The sequence below is a fragment of the Xyrauchen texanus genome, chromosome 39 (assembly GCF_025860055.1).
Source record: "Xyrauchen texanus isolate HMW12.3.18 chromosome 39, RBS_HiC_50CHRs, whole genome shotgun sequence".
Lineage (NCBI taxonomy): Eukaryota > Metazoa > Chordata > Actinopteri > Cypriniformes > Catostomidae > Xyrauchen > Xyrauchen texanus.
This window is the reverse complement of record NC_068314.1, coordinates 6766256-6793616: the sequence shown is the minus strand read 5'-3', so window position 1 is coordinate 6793616 and position 27361 is coordinate 6766256. Positions and strand designations below refer to the sequence as shown.

Sequence of the window (27361 nt, the reverse complement as noted above, 5' to 3'; positions counted from 1 at the left end):
TTAATGCTGCCTTTATGTGGTTTTTGGAGCTTCAAAATGTTGGCACCCATTCACTTATCTTGTATGGACCTACAGAGTTGATATAGTCTCCTAAAAATCTTAATTTGTGTTCTGCAGAAGAAAGAAAGTCATACACATCTGGGATGACATGACTATGAGTAAATGATGAGAGCATTTTCATTTTTGGTCGAACTATTCTTTGAATCACCTTAAACAAAAGACTTATTGCATTATTTATTTATTTTCTGTAAACAAAAGTAATTTCTTTATGATGTAGAACCAGATATCCAATCAAATAAAAACACAGCTTCCCAAACACAACATTAATCAAATTATTCATCTAAATGCATGCATAGGAATGTGGCTCCAGACCAGACATGTAGGACGTGTTGTGGATTCAATGTAAGACTTGTGCATATTCAAAACATTCTGATTGGCTTCTCCATCTGACAGGCAGCGCTGAACACGCCCCCGCGCAGCGCCTGGTGGTGTTGCATGTGTCCAAGTGAAAGCAGGCAGTTTTGAAAGCAGTTCCTGAATGAGACTGCAGCTCCACTTCTACCCTGGCAGACAGTGCAGGAGAGCGAGCGTGCGAGGGAGAGGGAGAGAGAGACAGAGGGAGAGAAAGAGAGAGAGATTTCTCCCCGCGCTCCGGGTCCACAGTCGCACGATGGCATCAGATCCGGGGCTCGTGCCCCTTTTAGTGTGGACTATATCAATGCAGGTACTGGGGTCCAGGGGAACTGCTAATGAAGGTAAGTGTGTGTCTGTTGGCATGATATGGCCATGCATTATTGCTGTCTTGCCTACAGTTGACAGTACAACAAAGTGATGCATTTTAGGGGCATGTGGGGATAGTTGTCACAGAGGGAAGTTGACAGAAGGGCTATATCTCAGTAACTAAATGTTTTGAGTCAAAAGTCCAATTGTGATTTCTCAAGCAGCGGTTTTAAATGTTGGTTTCAAACGTCTTGTTCAAAACTATCTTAAATTAAGACATTTTTGTTAATTCTGTCTTGCAAACTCCAGTTCTGTCTTCGGAAATTTAAATATAACTGAATAAATAGCTGTTGGGTAAACAAGTAAGCACAATAAAAATCACTTACACAATACATTAAGGCAAGGATCAATTATGTAATGAAGATAGATTTGAACCGTTACCTTGAATTGTGTTGTCAGGACAAAGGTAGATTTCATAAGTGTTAGTTTGGACATGTGTTTTATAAATGCTGTAATTTTATACAATTGATTTATTACAAAATATTAGTAGTTTGATTTTTATTATTATTATTATTTTGTGGTTTTAGGAATGGTTTTCTGCTTTAGTCTTGCTGAAAAGAATACAATAGGTTGTTTATTGGCAGGTTCCATTGCAACAGCCAATCCCATATACTTCGACAATATGCCCTGCTATTGGGGCATGTTGTCACAAAAGTTAAAAACGTGTTAAATCAACTGTAAATTTTTTTCCTGGTTTGTAATGATGGAAATATTCTTTAGATGTTTTGTAGCCAAGACTTTAAGGTGTAGTATTTGTCTATAAACAAATTACGTTTTTTTTCTCTTTTTTTATTTTTTAATCTATGATTAAAAATATTCACTGGAATAAAAAGTGTGACAACTAGCCCCGATCTCCCCTATGTTCGATGATTTAATCTATATTACTTCTTTGTATCAGTGCGAAAGACAAGAATACTTCATTCGAGATGGACATGCATGTGAATGTGAGTGCGTGCCTCAGGATCAGTAGAAACTTGCAGAAAATCTTTTTTCTGCAAATATGAACACAAGTGTGTGTGTATGTGTGTGTGTGTGTGTATGTGTGAGCGTGTATTTATCACTTTGTGGGGACCAAATGTCCCCATAAGGATAGTAAAACCCGAAATTTTTGACCTTGTGGGGATATTTTGTCGGTCCCCATGAGGAAAACAGCTTATAAATCATACTAAATTATGTTTTTTGAAAATGTAAAAATGCAGAAAGTTTTCTGTGAGGGTTAGGTTTAGGGGTAGGGTTAGGTTTAGGGGATAGAATATAAAGTTTGTACAGTAGAAAAACCATTATGTCTATGGAAAGTCCCCATAAAACATGGAAACACAACATGTGTGTGTGTGTGTGTGTGGGCCAGTCCGTTACTGTTTCGGATCTGTCATTGTGATTGGAGTGATAACATCATGAATTTAGAATTATGCTTTGCGATCTGTGTGATAACATACACTTGTATGCTCAAGGTGAATTTTGGAAACAGATCACATCACTGGCTACATATTTTAAAGTAACAAATAATATTTTGAGCATTAGATTGCCTAAAAGAGAAGTGTTGCAGAAATATAAGGATCATAATATGTTTAATCAAATAAAAAAAAGAGAGAGAATTATCTTTTCTTAATTATGTAGGAACTCATCGGTGCAATCATGTACTCAAATTTTTTATTGAATATACAGTACATGCATCATATATTATTGCTGACCATGAACACAACCTGCAGTGCTGTATTGTTTGCAGTATTTGGCATTTTTTATATATCTGTCATTTTGTTTATTTAAATAGCATAATATCATTAGTTAAGATGAACTAACAATGAGCAATACTTTTTACAGCACTTATTATTTAATTTCTACATAAACTAACATACTGTATTATTAAAATTGCATTGGTTAATATTAATGCATTATTAACTAATGTGAACTAACATTGTACAATTGTATATTTTGAAGTTACATTAACCAAGATAAATAAATGCAATTGTTCATTGTTAGTTCATGATACCTAATACTTTAATAATGTTAATGAATAGAAGCTTAAGTTATATTATTTCAGTGTTATGTATTTGTGTAATGCGTCTAGAACAGGATTGCCAAACTTTTCCAACCTAGCACTCTTAGCCATATCAAGGGACCCCCTAAAAAACTTCCAGATTTTCTTGGTAACACTGACTTTATTGTAACTTTCATTAATAACTTTAACAAACATTATTGCAATATGCTAAACTAGTATTGACCCACTTTATCAATTAACTACAGTTCAGTGTACCACTGTACAGTTCGACAGATAGAGATTTACATTGGTTTAATGATGGTTTAACACTCTGTTGAAGAAACCAAATCTACTTATGATTATAAAAGTAGGCTGATCTCATTTGTAGGTATGTAATGAGTATATAATGTTACATGTGGATAGACACTGACATGTGCAGTATTCAAGTATTGACAGCATCTTTATTTAATTAATCTCCTTTGATAGTCTATTATCTGTCAGGCATATTTTTTGGGGGTATTTCTAGTCCTCTGCAAAGTTTTATTCTGCTGACACCCTTGAAGTATTTAAAAAAAAAAAAAAAAAAAGTGAGTCCAGAATAAATTTGAGAGTTTTTATAAAAAATTGATCTTAATCATCGTATGTAGTTGTATTACCCGTTTTTACATTTAAACCTGGTTTTCGCCATGAAAATAGCCATAGATGGAGGCAAAACAAACTAACAAAACCTCATTCAATATTTACTGTAATTAACATATCTAATTATTCTAATTTAATATAAATTAATGAATTAATTCCTTTAATTGAATATTCTATAAACCTCAAAGGATTCAAAAACATTTGTGCTTATATAAATGTTTATGTTTTAGATGCTGTCAGTAAATTAATATTGTATGTGTCTGTGCCTGTCCAAACATCCAAAGTGTATGTGAATCAGAACCACAATTTACATACAAATGCCTATGAATATTAATGAGTTGCACTCAAAACAAATATTTAAGCCTATTTTTAAGATTTACCCGTTTTATTTTCATAACAAAATTCCATCAAATTGAAGTGTCATTTTTAACAAAATTACATTTAATAAAACTTAAAATATTAGGCTTTTTATTTTATTAAGATTACTCAACAGAATTTGATTGGATTTTGATCTGAAATTGAAATGCGTAAAGCTTAAAATATTTACTGTTTTTTTTTTTTTTTTTGTGTGTGATATAAGAAGAAAAAACTACTTAAGAATAAATTAACAACATTTAGGAAAACGAAATCCTTTTAAAATATACAGCAATTTGTTTTTTATAGAAATGATCAGTCCACCAACCCCATTCATTACTTTCAAGCAAGTGAAGAATTGGAATCCCTCACTGTTGATCTCTTATGCTGTCATATCACACTTGTTTACTATGAGGACAGTACCACTTCTGACCTTTTGACCTCTTCCAGCCTCTGGATACGTGGTTATTTTCCCGCGTTCCAGCAATAGCATGTTTCCCATCTCGGAGAATCATGCCTTAGAGAGAGTTTGCGTGTGATGGAGACTGCAGCTTGACACGAATGTTCCGCTCAGACACACTAAGTGAGCACACGGTTTGCGTGCTATTTCTGCCTCTCCGGTCACTGTCACAAACAGTTCAATATGGTGGAAAGACTGCTGAGGTGAGCGAGGGAGAGAAAGGTAGTCTGAAATGACTCTAGACAAGAGTACTGGCGAAACAAGGAGTAAAACAGAGAATACAGTTGGGCCCAAATGTCTTTGGAACATTGAAATGCAAATTACCATTTTCTAATTTAAACATGGAAATAAATAGAAAGTTTGAGTTTTTTAAGAAATGTTATGACATAAATTAAGTGTAAAATTCTGCTGTATTTCCAGGTCAATGATCAGATTTAGGCAAATTTGTTGAGAAGGTCAGATATCCTTGCTTCCATTGAAGCACACAAGATGATCTTTGGAACATTCTCAAATCTTGCTGAGTTTACATGGATCATCAAGTTTTGCACAAACTTGTGAAATCCATGCCAGCTTCAGCGCATGCATGTTGCCATTAAACCAAAAAATTACATGAAATAATCAAATAAATGTAAAAAAAAATGTCATTTAGCTTTTCACTCAAATTGTCATTTCGATCATGTATTTTAATTTGCTATGAAAACATTCATTTTACATTTGAAAAAGGCAAATGTTTGGAACGACTAGACTAGATAAGAAAAAAAAAACAATAAATCTTGCACTTTCATCTTTAATTTAAAATTCGAGTCCTTCAAAGACATCTTGGCAGACGTTTGGTCTGAAGCTGCAATGACAAAAGAAAACAAGGAACATATATGAGGCACGTAAATGGATGTTTGAAATTCAAAATAACTCTGTGTGCTTTAATCCTACACTGTTCGGCATGTAACTGCTGATGCGTTTGGTGTTTTGTTAAATTGCTCCATTAACCTGCACAAAAGTGATTTGAAAATCTTTGTCAACAAACATTTGACTTGCCCTAAAAGTAGCTTTTGTGCAAATGCAATATTAGGCAGGAAAGAGTTTGAAAAGCTTATAAAGCATCCACGTGATATTTTGTGCAGTAAGAAATGTTGTGCATCTTCTATTGTAGAGTTCAAATATGGATCATATTGGCAGAAACACAGAAAATACGTACAACCCTCTAGAATGGATTTTCAGGGCTGATTTTATACATTTATTAGGGCTAATACAGTATAACAGGGTATAACAGTATAACATATTGTCCATTTATGACAAATACTTAATTAAAATGGTCACAACATTGTCTAAATTCAAACTAGTTACAAATAGAGTAGAATACTATGGAATATACTGTATCATGTTACAACAGATGCGAAACAAAATTCCATGTGGAGGCTTTTTCTTTTTGCCCCCTGCAACAAATTAAAGTGATACAGTATTAGAATTATAGCAAAACATTGTTAAAACATTGCATGACAAGTCTAAATTAATGACTAAACCAAAAAAAATGTAACATTTGGTTTATTTTATACTTTTCATTTTATATTTTTCCCATGCCGAGAGCAATAACCACAATAAGACACTAAATTAATTTCACATTCAACTTGCTTATGGCTGGAAGGCAATCAATATCACTACACTTGCAGAAAAAAAAATACATTATTCTGTTTCTAAAATTTTTTGGCAATAACCTAAAGTAAGGTTTGTATTTGAACTCTGAAGGTGTCAATCTCTTTTTAGAATGCAGGTTGTACAGGAATGAAATGCATTAAAACTGCATTGTAAGTTGTAAGTTCACAGTGGCTAGATAAAGCTTCGCTCAGATTTTATTCTACAGAAAAGGGATTTATTCCAGTGTAATCCTACAAATCCAAGAGATGAGCATGAATTCAATTCATAGTTCAGTTGAAGTTTGAAGAAATTAATGTAATTCGATATTTAATATCCTTAAATTAAATGAGAAAGATCCCAATTCTGTGCATGTTTATTAACATAATAATTGAGCTAGATCATTGTAATTACTACAATTAATTAGTTGAGTTAGGTCAAGTCATGTTAATTTATAAAGAACAGAAGTTGACCCAAAATTATGCATCAAAACTTAGAAGCAAAATAAAAAATGAGCAATAAAAAAATAACTTGTAATTTGTAAGAGTAAAGTAATTTTTTTTTTTACAAAATTGTAGTTTTGAAAAGAAGATTGAATGATGTGGTAATTATGATGATATTGTGCTTGAGCAGTATGTGTATGCGAATAACGCTAATAGATTTTATGATTTCCTCTTTCTAAGTTAAACTCAGTTAAACATTCTTAAAATGCAATGAAGGAAATTGCCAACTTTTCAATATCAGTGATTTTCAAATCAAATGATTTTTTTAGACTCAGTGCAGTTAAAATGCTTTAAGTATACACATATTTCTGCATGTATTGACAGGTTACATCAAAACTGCGATGCTTCTAAAGGACAGAGAAAAGTAACTCTTGGTGTGATGGCGAAATCCAAAGTTAATCCTTATCTTTCCAGAAAGGAAACAATAATTCAGAACAGGACTGTCAAATCAATTCCATCTTCTTTTTTTTTTTTTGCCCATGTTGGGGACCGATAAATATACAACATTCCTGCTCTGTAATATGGAGCCCAGCATCACAGGGTTTATAAACGATTTCATGAGGCCTTCACTGAAGGAAAAAAAAAAACTATAGAATTTACCCCCAAAAAATAAGGCAGCAATTTGCACCCACTTTCTTTAAGTAATTTTTTTCTCAATTTCAGCATACAATATAGTTTAAGGGTATATTTTAACCAATGTGCATGAATCATAATTATCCCCCCCACATATTTGCTTTGAGCTATGCGCTGTTGGGTTCGGTTTTTCCAAGTAGGAATTCGGGTTACGAATGTTGCCTACATGCTTACATAAAATACAGCCTATTGCATCAGTACTTGCTAGGAGAAGAAATTATTAAGATAGTGAGTGATTTCGGTTAGGGTCGGATTCGGCCTTATAATCTGACAGTATCGTTCGGGCCGGGTAGGGTTGGGCCACACGGTCTCGGTATGGGTCGGGTTCGGGTTTCATTTTAAGGTCCATGCAGGCCTCTTATTCCCAGTAGAGGTGATTTTATTTAATTTAATCTTAACCACAGGGTTACTAAGAATCTTCAGGAGGACAGTACTGGTGGTATTTCAACTGTAAGTAATTATAAGTAGCTAAATGATAACTAAAGAACAGCAAAGTAGCTTAACAAATGAAAAGTAGCTAAGTAGTCATCCAATTACTATAATGCATATTTATCTATCTATCATATTTACAACAAATAAAAAGTAGTTAGCTAAGCAGCTAAGTGACAAATGAAAGTAGCAAATTTGCATACCACAAATAAAAAAGTAGCAAAGCATCAAAAGGACTAATTAATAGTAGCTAAATAGCTCAACGACACATGAAAGGTAGCTAAAAAGCAGAGAACAAATAACAAGTTTTGAAAGGAATAATGCATAGTAGTTAGCTAAGTAGCTAAACAACAAATGAAAAGTATCTTAGTCACTGTACGACAAAAAAGTATCTAATTATTGAAGCAACAAATAAATAGTTGCAAGCTAAATGAAAGATAATAAGTAGATATGTTGCCATAAGACAAAATAAAATGTAGCTAAGTAGCTAAACGGCAAATAAAAAGTATCTTAGTCACCGTACGACAAAAAAGATGCAAATTATTGAAGCAACAAATAAAGAGTTGCAAGCTAAACGAAAGATAATAAGTAGATATGTCGCCATAAGACAAAATAAAATGTAGCTATGTAGCTAAACAACAAATAAAAAGTAACTTATTATCGAAACATCAACTAAATTGTAGTTAGCAAAGTTGCTAAGCAACTAATAAAAAGTAGCTAAGCATCGAAACGACTATTAAATAGTAGTTAAATAGCTCAACGCAACACAAAGCTACGTTTTAAAATTACTAATATGTAGAAGTTAGCTAAGTAGCTAAGTGACAAAAAAGTTGCTAAATCACTATATGACACATAAAAAGTAGCTGAATAACAACTAAAGTAGCTTATTATCGAAATGACAAATAAAGAGTCATTAGATAAACCACAAATAAAAAGTATATAGTTGCAATAAGACATAACATGTAGCTAAGTATTGAAATAACAAAGAAAGTGTAGATATGCAGCTAAATGAAAAGTAGCTAAGCAGATATACGACAAATAAATATATAGTAGCTAATTATCAAAACAACAAATAAATAGTACTTAGTTAAGTAGCTTAACGACTAAAAAAGTAGGTAAGTTGCAATAAGACAAATTACAAAGTAGTTAAGTAGCTAAAAAACGTTTGGTTACGTATGTAACCTCCGTTCCCCGAGGGAGGGAACGACACGTTGTGTCGGAGAAGCGACACTAGGGGTCTCTCTTGAGCGCCGATATTCACCTCTGATCTTATTGAAAAGGGCCAATGGGAGTTGGCAGTCGGTATTTGCATACCCGCCCCGGACATCACGGGTATTTAAGCGGGGCAAATACGGAGTTCATTCAGGATTTTTCTGAGGAGCGGAAATGGTCCGGCCACAACAGTGGCTCGGTTCAGCGACATGGCGGAGGAAAGACACAATGTGTCGTTCCCTCCCTCGGGGAACGGAGGTTACATACGTAACCAAACGTTCCCCTTCTGTCGCTCTCTCCACGTTGTGTCGGAGAAGCGACACTAGGGGACCCATTCCAATCTTGCCATGCGCTGAACCGTATACGTGAACCGCCGATACAGAGGCGGACAGGGATTTCATCCAGTGCCGCGCATCGTCTGTACCTGGCTGCACGTACCCTTCCCCAATGCCCCATAAGAACATCGGAATCCTTCTAGTTACCCTGGGAGGACAAGGCGATGTTTGCCAACATGGGAACGGGCCAGCCTGGCTGGGCTTCTTTTCTCTCTATGTTTCTCGCATAGAGCAATCACGGCCGGGGCCCTTACACGCATATAGGGAAGGGGTCTTACCCAGACCCTGCGGAGACCAAACCTGCCCTTTTTCTTGGGGAGGAAAAGTGGTAGACACGTCACACGGCCGTCTTAGGGCTCGTGTGGAAAGTATGGTGCGGTGGTAGATCCAGCCTCGAAAGGGGGAGTTGCTACAGCACAGCGACCGGGGCAGCTGTAACTGCCTAAGGGAGACACGGGGGTCCGCTCGTAAGGGGACAGAACCGTGGAATTACACACAGGGGGAGTCCGAACCGGAGGCCTTCTTATTTTACCTGTGGATCCCCTATACCAGTACGGGGTGGCCATCAGGGTGCCCGCAGTGGCTTGGGTCGGCGAGTTCCTCCGCTGAACCGTGGACCCGGAGGGCTGGGGAGGAATCGACCAGGGTCCCAACTCGGAGTGGGGTGCCCTGGGAAGAAGGCGCACTACTTTACCTTGACGTCAGGAAAAGGGCGCTGGGCGCAAGCGATCCACCCGGCCGGTCGGTCTACGTGTTACCAAGTTCTACGGGCTCGGACCTGAGAAAACACGAGACGCCACCGACTCAACGCGGAGGTTGTAAAACCTCGCAAAGGTGTTAGGTGTTGCCCAACCCACGGCTCTACAGATGTCTTCTAGGGAGGTGCCCTTGGCCAGTGCCCACGAGGACGCAACACCCCTTGTTGAGTGAGCTCAGACCCGTAAGGGTAGGGGCATGGCCTGGGTGTGATAAGCCAGTGTGATGGCATCGACAACCCAGTGGGCGAGCCTCTGTTTGGAGACGGCATTCCCTTTCTGCCGTCCCCCAAAGCAGACAAAGAGCTGCTCAGAGCGTCTGGTGCTCTGTGTGCGGTCCAGGTAAATGCGCAGGGCGCGCACTGGACACAGCAACGAAAGGGCTGGGTCTGCCTCCTCCCGGGGCAGTGCTTGCAGGTTCAATACCTGATCTCGGAATGGTGTGGTAGGAACCTTGGGCACATAGCCCAGTCGCGGTCTTAGGATCACAGACGTATCTGCCGGACCGAACTCCAGGCAAGTGTCGCTGACAGAGAACCCTCTTAATGGAGGCGAGCGCGATCAGCAGGGCCATCTTAAGAGAGAGGGCCCTGAGTGCAACTGATTTGAGCGGCTCGAAGGGAGGTCTCTGGAGTCCTGCCAAGACTACCGAGAGATCCCAGGAGGGAACTAGGCCTGGCCGGGAGGGATTCAACCTCCTGGCGCCTCTCAGGAACCTGAGGATCAGGTCGTGCTTACCCAAAGACTTGCCGTCTACAGGATCGTGGTGGGCGGCGATAGCGGCAACATACACCTTGAGGGTGGACGGGGACAGCCTCCTGTCCAGCCTCTCCTGTAGGAACAGAAGCACTGACCTAATCACGCATCTCTGCGGGTCTTCGGCTCGGGAAGAACACCCATCTGCGAACAAGCGCCAATTTAGGGCGTAAAGGTGCCTGGTAGAGGGGGCTCTGGCTTGGTTGATGGTATTCACAACGGTCGCCGGTAATCCGGCTAGCTCTTCCGCGTCCCGTCCAGGGACCAGACGTGGAGGTTCCAGAGGTCTGGGCGCGGGTGCCAGAGCGTGCCCCGTCCCTGAGAGAGGAGGTCCTTTCTCAGGGGAATTCGCCAGGGAGGAGCTGACGCGAGGAGCCTGAGTTCCGAGAACCAAGTCCGAGTGGGCCAGTAGGGGGCCACCAACGTGACTTGCTCCTCGTCCTCCCTGACCTTGCACAGCACCGGTGCAAGAAGGCTCACTGGGGAAATGCGTACTTGCGCAGCCCCGAGGGCCAGCTGTGTGCCAGCGCGTCTGTCCCGAGGGGAGCCTCTGTTAGGGTGTACCAGAGCGGGCAGTGGGAGGTTTCCTGGGCGGCTAACAGGTCTACCTGGGCCTTGCCAAACCGTTCCCAACACAGCGTGTGATCCGACCTGGGAGCGAAGCTTACATCACGCAGGCAAGCGTTGTTGTAGCTAGCTTAACTACTTTGTAGCTTGTCTGATGTGCAACGTACCTGGGCCTTGCCAAACTTGAGTCGCTGCTGGCTCCATAGGAGGAGACGGCGGCGAAGTTATGACATGTGGCGGAGCGTCGCCGCCTTGGCGATTTATGTACGCTACCACCGTGGTGCTGTCCGATCTCACGAGGACATGATTGTCCCGAACTAACGGGAGGAACTTCCTCAGAGCAAGAAGGACGGTCAGCAACTCCAGGCAATTGATGTGCCAACGCAGCGGGGCCCCTTTCCAATGGCCCGCTGCTGTGTGCCCGCTGCACACGGCACCCCACCCAGACCGGGAGGCATCAGTTGTGACCAGGACACGTCGGGACACCTGCTGCAGGGGCACTCCTGCCCGTAAAAAGCAGAGGTCTGTCCAGGGTGGGAGTGTTTTGAGGCAGGCGGGGGTGATCCTTACCCGATGCGTGCCGCGGTGCCATGCTTGTCTCGGGACTCGAGTCTGGAGCCAGTGCTGGAGTGGTCTCATATGCATCAACCCCAGCAGCGCGACCGCCGCGGAGGACGCCATATGACCCAGGAGCCTCTGGAATAGTTTAAGAGGGACCACTGTGCCTGGCTTGAAGGAAGCGAGGCAGTCCAGCACCGACTGAGCACGCTCGCTCGTGAGACGTGATGTCATTGAGACTGAGTCTAACTCCAACCCGAGAAAAGAGATGCTCTGAACCGGAGTGAGCTTGCTCTTTCCCAAGTTGACCTGAAGCCCCAAGCGGCTGAGGTGCCGGAGCACCTGGTCTCTGTGTGTGCATAGTAACTCTCGAGAGTGTGCTAGGATGAGCCAGTCGTCGAGGTAGTTGAGAATGCGGATGCCGGCTACTCGTAGCGGGCAAGGGCGCTTCTGCGACTTTCGTGGAAGACGCGAGGGATAGAGACAGGCTGAAGGGGAGGACTTTGTACTGAAACGCCTGGCCGTCGAACGCGAACCGTAGGAAGGGTCGGTGTCGTGGCAGAATTGAGACGTGGAAGTACGCGTCCTTCAGGTCCACCGCTGCAAACCAATCTAGATGCTGAACGCCAGCCAGAATATTTCTCTGCGTAAGCATTTTGAATGGGAGTTTTAACAAGGCCCGATTGAAAACTCGCAAGTCCAGAATTGGTCGTAAGCCTCCGCCTTTCTTGGGTACAATGACGTAAGGGCTGTAGAAACCCTTCCTCATTTCGGTTGGAGGGACGGGCTCTACCGCGCCCTTGGCTAAGAGGGTCGCGATTTCTGTGCGCAGGGAACTGCCGTGCTCGCCGTGTACTGTGGAAAGCGGACGCTCCTGAAGGGGGCGGAGCCGGGCAAACTGAATTGCGTGAATCGAAGTCGAATGGTCCGGTGCAGCCAGCGTGATGCCTTGGGAAGCTGAAAGCCACGCTTCCCAGCTCTGCGCTTAGGGGCACCAAAGGGACGAGTATTTTGGACGTACCGGGCGGGCCTCGCGAGCGGGTGGAACAGGTAATGCAGCGTCGGGCGGCTTCGTTGCGGCCTGAGGCTGAGGTGCTGAGAATAGACTCAAAGCACTTACATTGCTCCGTGCGCCCGGCAGGGGGCGGGTTCTTGACTGAGGAGGAGGTCTGATGCTGGCGTCCTCTGGACTCGTCTGAACCGGCCGGCCGAGGGACAGTCGTGGGCAGGCGGAAGGCGGGATCACCGCGTCCGGTGTACCAGGACTGTTGTGATCTGAAAGCACATTGCCATGAAAACGGCATTTGCGGGCCAGGCGACCCAGAGGCAAGGGAAATAGCTCTTTATTGAGAATGTGGGTACCACAGCCCCGCCAGGGGTGTGGCAAATGAAAAACAAAGGATTCTCCTCCCGCCCTCCACCGGGGACGGAGCGGTCTTACCACCTCTGCAGCTAACGCCTTCGGCTCTGGGTCGGCTGTCTCAGGAACGCTTGGGAGCCTTCCGGGTCCTGGAGGGGGTTCGTGAGACAGGGGTGTGCGCCGCCTGCGGAGTGCTCGACGCTGGGGCTGAGAGCTGGGCCCGGGTTGAGGCGGAGCAGGAGCTGGTTTCCTCGCGAGGGGATGCCCTCGGCGGGCAGACGGGCAGGGCCCGTGAGCGGCAGGTCTGGCGGCGGGCATGATGTGCTGAAATGGCCTCCGCCTGCTTCTTCACCGCGGAGAACTGTTGGGCGAAGTCCTCGACGGTGTCACCGAAAAGGCCAATCTGGGAGACAGGTGCGTCCAGGAAGCGGTTTTTGTCAGCATCACGCATCTCGACCAGGTTGAGCCAAAGATGGCGTTCCTGGACCACTAGGGTGGCCATCGTCTGTCCGAGTGCCTGCGCTGTTGCCTTCATCGCTCTCAGGGCGAGGTCGGTCGCTGAGCGCAGTTCCTGCAGCACATCAGGATCAGGTCCACCCCCGTGCATGTTTCTGAGAGCTTTGGCCTGGTGGACTTGCAGGAGGGCCATCACATGCAGGGCGGAGGCAGCGCGTCCAGCCGTAGTGTAGACCTTCGCGTTAAGCGAGGATGTTGTCCTACAGGGCTTGGATGGGAGTACGGGGCGACCCCGCCAGGAGGTAGGGCTACCGGGGCATAGATGGTGCGCAACTGCCCTATCAACCTGGGGAATCGCGTCGTACCCGTGGTGCTCTCCGCCGTCGAGGGTGGAGAGAGTGGAGCGGGTGGCACCTAGACGAGCGGAGAGCGGGGCTCTCCTCGTAGACGTCAGCTCATCATGCACCTCCGGGAAGAAAGGGACCGGGGGGATGCGAGGCCGCGAACGGCGCGCTGCCCCCAGGAACCAATCATCCAACCGAGAAGGCTGTGGGGAGGATGGAGGGTTCCAGTCCAACCCCACGCTCAAGGCGGCCCGGGCAAGCATGTCGGACATCTGAGCATCGGCCTCAGCCTGGGCCTGCTGGCCCGAAGGCGGCAGTCCAGGGGAGTCCTCTGCATCAGACACCGCACTCTCCGTTCTCGCAGTGAGAACATGAACCATCCACAAACGCCACCTCGGTGTGATCGCGGCCCAAACACACGAGACAGTGCCTGTGGCCGTCTGAAGCAGAGAGCACTCTACCGCATCCAGGAACGACACAGGGGCGGAAAGGCATCTTGAAAAAGACGCGTCCTTAAAAGGACGTTCAACGCCGCTGTGTTTGCTCTTTTAGAGAAAATTACTCTTTTAGTAAAAACACTTTTAATACACAGTGTGTGTGTGTACGTGTCTGCGCTGTCGAAGTGCTCAGGGGCAACAATGCATGCCGTGCACTGAGAAGGAGAAAGCCGCTGTTGTGCGCCGTCAAGATCCAACATCATGCAGAACGTCAGAGGAAAACAGGAACGTTTAAGTGGCGTGTAACTCGCAGCAAACTGCAGACAGACCATCGGCTCCTCAGAAATTTTCTGAATGAATTCCCGTATTTGCCCCACTTAAATACCCGTATGTCCGGGGCGGGGTATGCAAATACCGACTGCCAACTCCCATTGGCCCTTTTCAATAAGATCAGAGGTGAATATCGGTGCTCAAGAGAGACCCCTAGTGTCGCTTCTCCGACACAACGTGGAGAGAGCGACAGAAGGGGAACAAAAAGTATCTAAGTATCCATAATACAAATTAAATAATTATCAAAACAACTAATAAGTAATAGTTAGTTAAGTAGCTAAACACAGTGTAGTTTAGGGCATATGCAGACATACGCCGTATGCCCACCTATCGTTTTAGGATTTTGCGTATGCCCACCTAAAATAAGTGATGATACGTATGGCTGCCAGTACAACAAGGGTTTTTTTGATGCTGAACTTTTTCAATATAATAACCCGATGCCGCAGCACTGCTGAGTGAATTGTGTTTTTTTATTGTTTTTTTTGTTTTTTAAGTGTACAGTGATTCTCTCTAAACCTGAACGAAGCAGTGGGAGGCGGGAGTGCAACTGATGGCACAGGCAAGACAGACAGTTGACTAAGCTGATCCACCAATCAGAAAGTTCATTTCAGACATAATTGGATATTTGCTAACCAATCATATATTCCATTTCTGTAAGGCCCGCAACATTTCCAGAATCTAATGAAGATGCACAAGCATCCCTGGAGTGACCACATTTCAATTTAACTTATGCAATTAAACTTTGTGAAAATAGTTTTTGATGCTCTCCGCAGATGCTGGACAACTGTGTCCCTTAATTATATCAAATTTCTTTTTTGTGTGTGCCTTTTATTGCTGTCTGTGATATCAAATCATTTCAATTTATATTTCAAAGAAGGAAAACAATTTAATTATATACAGAAAAGCACATTATTGTACACATATGTAACAAATAACAATTAATACTTAGGTAGACTAGATATGGTAATACCAGACAAGGTGTTAACGTAAACACACTCATTTAAGCTATATAATGCTTAACAGTTTATTGCGTATTATGTATGCAATAGTTTATTAATTAGAGTAATTTTCATAGTAGCCTAATGAAAGGAACATTAATAAGATCTATAAATGTAAATACATTTTTAATATTAAGTTACCATCAAGATATCTTCAGTACATTATGCCATCAAGAAACTTACCCTGATATAAGGTACATCTTGTAAATTCATGTGGGACTATAATTACAACAGAAAATAGTTTTTAATGGAATGTATGTATATATATATATATATATATATATATATATATATATATATATATATATATATATATATAGCAATATCACACGAGCAAATGTGCAATACGGCCCTGTGCCTTAGTTAGTCACAGCAGTGCTGATTTAGGGCCATTTAGCATGATTACGAGTGGGATATTGTTTATATACGTCAGTTCAATGAACAAGTGCATTTTAGAACATTTGGAAAAACTGAGTAAGGTCATAAAAATGCCTTTGTGCATGGAACTACTTTCTTACGCAACCAATCAGAATCTGCGGTTTCTGGTTCAAAACAAATGTTTTCATTAGTTATTAAAACTCTCAGAAATATTATCACGGCTTGTTCTGTTTCTAACAAGTTATTGGATAAACAAGGATGGATGGATGTGTGTGTGTGTGTGTGTGTGTGTGTGTGTGTGTGTGTGTGTGTGTGTGTGTGTGTGAGAGAGAGAGAGAGAGAGAGAGATGTGTGTGTGTGAGAGAGAGAGAGATAGAGAGAAAGAGAGAGAGTGTGTGTGATCACCTATTGCCACACCCAAGCAGAGATGCTGTCAGCTTTCTGAAGGTCAGCTTTCTCAGTGGAAAAATAGCCTTCAAAGTGGGGGTATTTCTCCCTATTTCGCAGTAGCCGGTGCACAAGAATCGATCACTATAGAAACCGCAAACTTTTCTGCCATTTTGAACAGTACTTTTCTCCAATGTGGAAACTCCAGTAAGTGGTAAGCATCTTCTGTAATGAATCAGTCAGCTGTGATGAGCCTTAATGCTTAATTTGTTAGTTTAAAGTGGTTTAAAGCTATTTTCTAGCTTCAGTCGTGTAGCAGTAATACGAGTGATCATGGAGCGCTGTTCTATGTAAACAGTGGCTGACATGGATTCACTTAATAAATGTATAGTAGAATAAATAAATAAATGTAGAAGACTCTTATACAGTAACTATTAACACATATGCACTACTCTTACACTTTAGTTTAGAATGACATGAACACAAGCGGAGTGATATACACACACAGTAAAGCGTCCCAGTGCTGATGGTTTCATCAGTGTTCATGGAACGTCTCTCGTCCAATCAGATTCGAGGACCGGAGCTAAGTGTTATATAAATATTCATAAATTCACAGGACGCCAACCTCTTCAGACACTACTACACCACTGGCTAAACGACAAGCAAAAAGTAGACACTGTAAGTCACAATAAAACTTGTAGCTACGTAATTAATCAACAGATCAATATTTAATCTCCACTTTAACTTTCATTTTCACATTGTTGTTCTTGTGTTTTTGGTGATTCACATTCTTTATGCATATCACCCCCTACTGGACAGGGAGAAGTGTTTCTAGCAAAATAGGACTTATTGATATGCTTCTCACTCACACCTATCATATCACTTCAGAAGACATGGATTAAAACCCTGGAGTCATATGGATTATTTTTATGCTGCCTTAATGTGCTTTTTGGAGCATAAAATTTTGGCACCTATTCACTTGCATTTTATGGACCAACAGTGCTGAGCTATTATAAAAATCATAGTTTGTGTTCTGCAGAAGAAAGAAAGTCATACACATCTGGGTGGCATGAGGATGAGTAAATGATGAGAGAATTTAAATTTTTGGGTGATCTATCCCTTTAACTATAAACGGCGAAACCTGATGCAAGGCAGTATGAAAAGGTGTGACTTCATTTAATATTTTGGGAAGGGAGAAGGAGAGAGAGAGGGTCAAAGTGTGAGAACGAAAGGAGAGAGATAACATTCAGACAAATGGTCAAATGATGAAGTGGCCCACAGCAGACATAAAAGCATGTGCATGTTGAACTGCTTGGCAGTAGCTGCGCTGTGACAATCGACCGCTCCTGCCAGAGGGGCTGTTTCTGTCATGCCGACCAAATTGACCTCTGCATATGATGGAGAGCAAAGCAGATACCCTAAACTCTGCCATGTGCTTTCACCGCAGGAACCCTCAGACATTTATCCTTCAGACTGCAGAGATAGTTCCTCACGTTACAGCTCAGGATGGTTTTAGATTGAGCTAATCTCGATTGAGACAACAGGATTAAAGGGAAAGTTCACCCCAAAATGAGTAAAATGTCATCATTTACATTTTGTTCCAAACCCTTATTAATGATTTAAATTTTCTCTTGTGAAACACAAAAGGAAATGTTAATCAGAATACAGTGTTGTATAAAGTATCCAATATTCATGCTTAAGTGAAAGTAAAGATACTTTTATGGAAATTGACTCAAGTAAACGTTAAAGAAGCTGACTGAGACTAAGGGTGAATTATCTCTTTAAATCAAATATTATTTTTAAATTAGGGTCACTATTTATAGTGCCAGATCATGCTTTATCTAGACAGCCACCTTGTAAAATTCTGGGGGGTTTTTTCTTCCAAAATTGTGAAAAAGTCTTAGACGTCAGGACCACAGCATGTCAATTTCTCTGTCTTGAGGTATTTTTTATCATGAATAAACAAATGTTCAAACTAATTAAAACAACAACAAAAAAAAATTATAAATAAAATGATTTGAAAAATGAGTTGAATACAATGCATATGTTGTACATTTCTGTATTAAAATGGTTTTGATATTTTTTTGTGGTCAAAAATGTCAGTTGTGTGTTGACTTCTAGAAGATTTAAGGCTGAAAATCTTGAAAAAATTTAGTTTTTCTAAATGAATCTTTTGAATGTGTCAAGGTCAGTGAGACTCCTAAAAATATATGAAAATGTCACCTCTTTATGACCTGGCAAGTTTAGTTCAAGTCTTTGAATGCCAAAAGGTAAATCTGCATGATACACTATGTACTGAAAAAATTCACTCTCTTGGTAATTATAATATTTCTATATGTATGATATTAACAATAAAGAAAGACATATATGTTAAAAAGTGTTTTAATGGTAAATGGCAAAACCTCATAATATTTATCTTAATTTTCATGATTTATAAATTCACAATAGTTGTTAGATATGTTTATAAAAAAAATATGTGTGTGTGTTTAAAGCTTTTTTTTGGTTAATGGTTTAATTGTTAACGTATACACACATTAATGTTTGCGTGGATACACCCCTTGAAATATTTTTTTTTTTTACATTTAATCTTGACATTTTCATAAAAAATTTCTTTCATAACCTTTTGAAATAAACACAAATACAAAAAATATATTTCTAAGAACTTGGCACATGCATTTTAAACTAGATTTTAAATATATATATTTTTTTATCATCTTGGACATCCCTTTTTTATTTTTTTGGTCATTAACCAATTTATAGAATTTTTAAATTGGCAAATGGTTAAACACGAATATTTCTCTTCAATTTCATAATTCAAAAATAAAATATATATATTTGTAAAATATTAAAATATATATATATATGTAAATTAAATTATTTAGGTGTCTGGTGAAACCACATGACATTTTTTGACATTTAACCTAATATTGACATTTTCGATTTTGTTGAAAATGCCATAAATGTGTTTCATTACTTTATGAAACCAACACAAATACATTCACAAATGTATTTGTTTATTGTGTTTTTAAAATAGATTTTTAAAAAGATTTTTCTCATCATCTTGAACATACCTATTTTCCATTGCATCTATAGACTTTCTCAGATACGATTTAAATTAATTAAATACTATCTAAGCTTAAGTACACATTTATTTCAATATCAAGTCTTATTTGGTCTGTTGAAGAGCTTTGTGCATCTCGGATCAAATTACAGAATATTTAAAATCTAGAAAAGCTTCTATATTCCAGCTTGCATTGCGTCACAGAAACGTGATACAGTGATCGTAAAACTCTGTCTGATCTTCAGTGATGGATGCACCCTCTCGTTTCATGGATAAATAATGTATTTTACACCTCATAATCTGCACATAAATCAAAGGTTTAACCTAATTCGTTGATGGAGTGAAGGTAGTGTAAGTCTACAGTGGGGTCTCCACTTCTCACAACATAACCAGCACAGTCTCTGCAATATAAATGCTTCAAACACACACACACACACACACACACACACACACACACACACACACACACACACACACACACACACACACACACACACACACACATTCATCATATTAAAATGTGACAAACAAATTCATCATTCAAAGGAAGCACAGATTCTCTGAACGGTAGGAAAAATTAATAAAGATTATTTGAAGGCGAGAAGAGAAACAAACCAAACTCATTCCGAGGAAAAAGATTTATTTAATATCTCTTTCAACTCGTTGCATCAGCATACAGAGAGTTATTTAGGCAGTGGCCCAGATTATTGAAGAAATTATCTAACTAACCTGCACTCTACAAATGTAATAGTTCTGAGTGTGTGTGTGTGTGTGTGTGTGTGTGTGTGTGTGTGTGTGTGTGTGTGTGTGTGTGTGTGTGTGTGTGTAGCGTGTATTTATCACTTTGTGGGGACAAAATGTCCCCATAAGGATAGTAAAACCCGAAATTTTTGACCTTGTGGGGACATTTTGTCGGTCCCCATGAGGAAAACAGCTTATAAATCATACTAAATTATGTTTTTTGAAAATGTAAAAATGCAGAAAGTTTTCTGTGAGGGTTAGGTTTAGGGGTTGTGTTAGGTTTAGGGGATAGAATATAAAGTTTATACAGTATAAAAACCATTATGTCTATGGAAAGTCCCCATAAAACATGGAAACACAACATGTGTGTGTGTGTGTGTGTGTGTGTGTGTGTGTGTGTGTGTGTGTGTGTGTGTGTGTGTGTGTGTTTGGCAGGGTGAATGTATATTAAATAATTACCTTAAAAATAAAATAAAATAAAAAAACATTATTTCAAAGAGAACAGAACTTCCTGAGGCCAAAGATTTTTTAACCCATATAAAATCAAATTACACTTTGGTGATGAAAGAAATAATCTCTTTTTTTTAGGACTAATTCACCCAAAAATTAACATTCTGTCTTAATTTACTCCCTCTTATATTGTTGTACACCTGTATGAGTTTTTCTCTTCCATAAAAGGTATTTTTTGTTCCACAAAAATAGAGTTTTTCTCAAATATCTTTTAATAATTTAACAATGATATTCAGAGTGAAAGTAATAATACAGGAAAACAATACATTTGAATAAAAATCATAATTTTGTGGTTACTATGGTTTTACTGCAAATACTATAATTGAACCATGGCATTTGTAGTAATACCATAGTAAGCACAAGATTAACTATGGTTAATCTATATTGATACCATGGTTACTATGAGCATACGGTGTACTGTATTAATACGATATAAATCGTAATCTCAAAATTAAACATGGTTACTATATAAACAACATATTACTGTAGTAACACCATGATTAAAACAATGTTTTCTGCCAAAACACATGGTTACTATGATATTACTAAAACCATGGTTCATTTTCAAACCCTTTTCTCAACACACCGACCTTCACTGTGACCAAATCACTGCAAAGAATATTTTTTTTTTTAGTAGTATATGTACTTTTATAGGAAATATTAAGAAAGGAAAACGTGGAACAAAAGGCAAGATTCGAACCCTGGTCGTCTGTATGAAAAAGCGCATTCATACTGTTGTTATACTATGAGCTACAGCAGCACTAGAGGACATAGTTTGTCATTAACCCATGTTTCCAGCAGACTATTGGAGTGCAAATAGTCACTCCGTTCTTGGGTCCCTTAACCCATGAATCGTCTAACAATTAAACAGTGTAACGTCTATGCTATGCCCCATTGCGAAAAATTAAATTTGCACGTAGCCCATATTGCCAGGGTGCTCAAAACTATTTCAGGAAAAAAATATCCTCTAGGGGCTCTGTAAGTTAGTGAGCCTGATCTCATGAAAATGGTGTTACTGTGGTGAAATTTTTGCATAAAAACTCAATTGTTGAAGCAACCACTTAATTTCAACAAACGTCTACTCTTGTGCTTTTCAGGATTCAGACCCCTGTCCTTTACATTGCAAGTGCAATGCAATATAATTGCAACTGAACAAGCTTGAAAATGTAGTTGTTTATGTAATGCAAACGTTGAACTATATTACCTTACAAGTCATGCACTATATAGTAAAATAGATTATACAGTATGTCATAAAAAACATTGTGTGAGGAATAATGCGAAAAGTGTTTATGAACTGATAAACTGCAGTTTTCTTGTGATTTATGTCAAAGGGAATACAAGTTGTTGATTTGGTGCCTCTAGTGTTAATTTCTCCAGGAAACTGATGCAATACATACAGCAAGCCAATAAATAATTTTGCTAAAATGTAGGTACTATATAATAACATGACCAGGTTGGAATAAATCCTAGTAGTTGACTTAAATTTCAGTCTATTTCTTACACAAAGCTATTGTATGTCTTCAGAAGACTTGGAATTTAGCCCACAAGACATATAGACTATTTTTAAGGTGATATTATGATACTTTTTTGGAGCCTTTACATCCCTGGTCACCATTCATTTTCTTTGTATGGAAATTAGCAACGTCAACATTCTGCTAAACTCCTTATGTGAAAGAAAGTCATATGGGTTTGGACTATTCCTTTAAACCCAAGGAAAAGCAAGTTCTACTCAGGTGATATGTGGTTTGAGATCCGTTTTTTTTAATGCTTTTGTGGTGTTTATTGTCAGTCTTTTTATTCAGAAGTATAATAAAACAGCACAGTGGCATAATGCCATATCTGCAGCGCTGTCTTTGAAATGCACTGCCCATTTTCATCCAAGCGTATCTTGTCATTTCACAAATACCGCTGAAGCTGTCATACACATACACTGTTCAATCATCATGTGAGCGCTTAGTATCTACACTATTGTGCTGAACGTATTTCCATTAAATGCTATCAGAGTGTATAGATTCACCTCAGTGGTTCCGATAAATGGCAGCCAAATACTAAAGCCATTTTTATGGATTAAAATGTATCTGGCTGTCAAAAAAGACTTATCTTTGTTCATCTGAGAAGACTTGTATTGTATCATCGGATTGGTTTGTGACTTATCCTGACATAATTCTATATGAGACATCACGTATTTTTCTAAAGGATTTTCTGATTTAGCCAGATGATTTTGTCTGACATCTGCTGAATATGAACACAAATTAGGCTTATATGTCTCTTCAAAGCTGTTGCAGTTTCATCTAAAGACACTAGGAAGGCCGAAGCTGAAATTGGAGGAAATTTAAAGGAAATAAAATAGAAGGCTTTTTATAAACTGATAAGAAAACCACATGTACATGTCTACTCCCACCCACCATTTCAAAGAATTATGAACATAGTCTGGCTGTTTTTTTAGCTGTCCTTGATGTGTACAGTATCTTTTAAAAACAGACACACATTAATTACCACAGAGTTATTATGTGTGATTATGACAGTTAGAAACTATAAGTTGATGCAATATATTCTTGAGGTTACTGGACTTGCATCCAAAAATGTATTTGTGGTGGTGGAGGCATGGTCGAGCATTCGTCCGGAGAGAGAGAAAGCAGTAAGGGTGCACACCTGAGCGCTCTAACGTCTAACATCTGTTTCTGATTGCAGTAAGCACTAGGGAGAGCAATGAATGGAGAGACCCCGCCAGAGACCGAGGGAGAGAGACATGCTTCTACCACAAAATCTGTCTGTTTATGTTGAAGCTGAAAAGCTATTTTTTTATATTATATATTATTAAAGACCAAACTTTTGAGAAGAAGCCTCACATTTCCTGTGTTCTCCTTTCACCCCACAGCGAACCCCGTTAAAGTATTATACGCAGAATTAAACATACTATACATAGAATTAAACTAGTCTATTAAATGCAAATTTTTAAAAAGATAATACAAACACACACAAACACACAAATATACTGTATATATATAAATATGTATATATATGTATACAGTGCATTCATAAAGTATTCAGACCCCTTAATTTTTTTCACATTTTGTTATGTTGCAGAATAATGCTTTACATTTTTCCATACCCCATAATGACAAAGCAAAACCCAGATTTTTTTATAACTTTGCAAATTTATTTGTTAAAAAATTATTCAAACCCTTTACTATGGCACTTGAAATTTAGCTCAGGTTTATTCATTTCTTTAGCTCATCTTTGAGATGTTTCTACACTTTGACTGGAATCCACCTGTTGCAAAGTCATTGCACATGATTTGGAAAGGCACAAACCAATATAAGGTCTCACAGCTGAAAATGCGTATAAAAACCAAGCCATGAGGTCAAAGGAACTGCCTGCAGAGCTCAGAGACAGGATTATGTCGATGCACAGATCTTGGGAAGGGAAAGGGAAAATACCAAAAATGTTCTTCTGCATTGAAGGTTCCCCAAGAGCACAGTGACTTCCATAATTCTTAAATGGAAGAAGTTTGGAACAACCAGGACACTTCCTAGAGTTTGCTGCCTGGCCAAACTGAGCAATCAGGGGAGAAGGGCCTTGGTGAGAGAGGTGACCAAGAACTCAATGGTCACTCTGGTTGAGCTCCAGAGAACATGTGTGGAGATGGGAGAAACTTGCAGGAGGACAGCCATCACTGCAAAACTCCACTGATCTGGGCTTTATGGCAGAGTGGCCAGACAGAAGCCTCTCCTTAGTGCAAGACAAAAAAGCACCTAAAAGACTATGAGAAACATGATTCTTTGGTCTGATGAAATGAAGATTGAACTGTTTGGCCTCAATTCCAAACGTCATGTCTGGAGGAAACCAGGCATTGCTCATCACCTGCGCAATACCATCCCAACGGTGAAGCATGGTGGTGGTAGCATCAGGCTGTGTGGGTGTTTTTCAGCGGCAGGGACTGGGGTACTAGTCAGAGTTGAAGGAAAGCTGAACTTAGCATACAGAGACATCCTTGATGAAACCCTGCTCCAGAAGGCTCAGGACCTGAGACTGGGCCAAATGTTCACCTTACAGCACACAGCCAAGACAAAACAAGAGTGGCTAAGGGACAACTCTGTGAATGTCCTTGAGTGGCCTAGCCAGAGCTACACACAGTATATACAGAACACACAGTATATAATGAAAATGAGATAGTTGATTGTCTGAATCATTCCCCTTCAAAAACTTAATTCTGTGGACTCTGTTCTACAGAATAGTTTAACTGTGCTTTCCCTCCTCTAAAATAGCTCTGCATGCCTTTACATCCCTCCAGCAAACAAGTAAGCAAACACTCCCTCGGGAACACCTGGCTTTGGTGCTGCATGGCTGTTTGTGCCCAATTCATCCTCTAGGGACATTCGGAGGCTTGTGTTCATGTATCTCCAGTTCTTGCTATTCTCAGTCTGCAGAGAACATAAAACTCTGGAATAGACTGATCCATTGAGACAGGACAGACAGTCGCAATGCTGCTACTAGTCTGAAATAATTGAAATCAGAGCTGTAGAGGCCCATAAGAAAGAAAAATCACAAATGAGATAATGTAATATCTCAATTGTTTTACCTAGACAGCAATGAGAGTAATTGATGTGCAAAAGGGGACTTTTCAGAAAGTGTCCTCTATTTTTGTGACCATGTGGAACGTCTTATCTCATTTCCGTGAGATCGCTAATTCTAAGGATAATCTGTGGATGTATGTGCACAAACTGAGAATGTATTGTATTGAAATGGCACAAAGCACAATTAGCTATTTTTCTTAGGAATAGGTCATTGTGCTAAGACGTTTAAAAAGCAAGTCTGTTTTCAGTGCAATGTCTCAACTCAGGTCCTGCATATGGCAGGATGCAGTTAATGCACAAAAAAATGTAAGTTCCTATTTCTATTCATCTACTTCATTGCAAACAGTCAATTTACACTACCAATTTATTATAAATGTGCTGTATTTGTTTATATCACTGGTTCTTGATAGGGAATCGACAATAAAATAGAATGCTGATGGTGCAATAACTGGAGAAGAACCTCAAATTTAAATTGCACTTGACCCAGCCATTATCACTTTGCACACTCAATTTCGCCAAACCCACTTGCACCTAGATTTAGCGCATGCTTGCATGAAATACCAAAAGTCAATGGCCATGCCGCCTGACTTTGTATGTGTATGTCATATCACATAACGCTGTGCTTAAGGCTTCAAATAGGGCCAAGATAGTTATACAAACTATTCCTTTACTCTAAGTCTCCTAAGCTATAAAGAGAACGTAAATGAGTAATATAATTTTTCCTCTGGGTTACCTGGAAGAGAGCAGACAGAAATACAGCCGGGAATTCATCTCTGTTTCTGAACACTATCAACAATTCATCACTGTTCTCTAAAGTAGTCCTTCAGCTAAAAGCATCCAGTTATTCAACACGGGCAAAACAGCGGCAATCGAATGACCGATTCCTATACCAGCGTGATGTGTTTGCTGTAGAAAGCCTCTCCAGAGCTTTGAGGAAAGATTTGCGTTTATGAAATGAGTCGTCAAGTATTACTTCACTTAGATGATAAGCTGAAACAGAATTTTTTTTTTAATGCCTGCATCGAGTTGCTCACAAACTCCCCGCAGTAGTGAGGGTGTTTAGACACCATCACTTTGTTGTGTTTCCTGTGAAGTGTTGAAAGAATGTGTCATGTCAAAGAGAAGGAGATGGCCATTTTTCCACATGAAAAACAGAAGCAGTGGCACACAGTTGCTGTGTGAGATCTGAAGTCAACTATTATTATGGAATAACAATATTTGTCAGACTGGTTTCCTGGTTAGAAATCGGTAAAGTAGATTGCCTTAATGAGACGAAATATATTGACGTGTTCAGAACAGAATAGCTTAACACTAAATACTGTGCAGTATACATATGTATATATATATATATATATATATATATAAAGTAAGTGAAACATTGAGCATTATTTAAAGATTTAGCAATTTAACAATGGTATATTGTAAACTATATGGTATATAAATCACACTTTTTCTTCTAAATTTTTTTTTTTTTTAATACAATAGTTTACTGCAAAATTATATATATTTTATTGTTAAATAAAATATACCTTTATACATATTTTAATGGTGTATTTTTTTATATATTTTTATTTTATTTTATTTAAACTACAAAATTGAAGTTATCATCTTGGAATTTTTGTAATTTTTAAATAAATTTTGTCTTAACTTTTTGTAGTCTGATAAAATACTGAGTAATACAATAAGAGATGGTAAAACAAATAGGATCTGTAAATATTTTCAGTTAATCACACTGGAAATGGCAGGTCAAGCTGAGGGCATTGTGAGATATTCCAGTATTTTGTGTTGTTGTAAACTGTATACATTAGCTAAAAATAAAGAAAGAAAAAATATATATATAAAACAATTGGAAATTAAAAAACAAAGCCGTCTATAATTTATTATTTATCTATAATTTACATAGGAAGGACGTGTGTTTGCGCTGAAGAAAGACAACAATGTTTTTTGCTGAAAAACTGTATGCAATAGCGCAACTGTTTAATTAATTCACCCCGATGTCTTCAGAACTGCATTAGCTCCAGTATTTAGCTCAAGTATATAGGTATATTTTCTAAAAGGGATAAAATATCCTTCTTTTTGTTTTCAGAGATTTTGCAGTGTGTGTGTGTGTGTGTGTGTGTTTGGGTGGTTTGGAGAGCGGTAGTGTAGTGGTTAGCGCAGGGCGACCTGAGTTTGATTCCCGCTCATAGCCAAC

The 27361-nt window shown here is 39.6% G+C and overlaps 1 protein-coding gene across 3 annotated transcripts in view; it reads left to right on the top strand.

Annotated features, from left to right (window-relative positions):
- Positions 1 to 601: 601 nt before the first annotated feature.
- Positions 602 to 27361, top strand: part of LOC127632644 (ephrin type-A receptor 8-like) — a 130952-nt gene continuing 104192 nt past the window's right edge. For all 3 annotated transcript variants that reach the window (XM_052111350.1, XM_052111349.1, XM_052111351.1), the window contains exon 1: positions 602 to 755. In XM_052111350.1, the coding sequence (XP_051967310.1) occupies positions 671 to 755 (85 nt within the window). In that variant the 5' untranslated portion in view covers positions 602 to 670. The remainder of the gene's footprint in view (positions 756 to 27361) is intronic.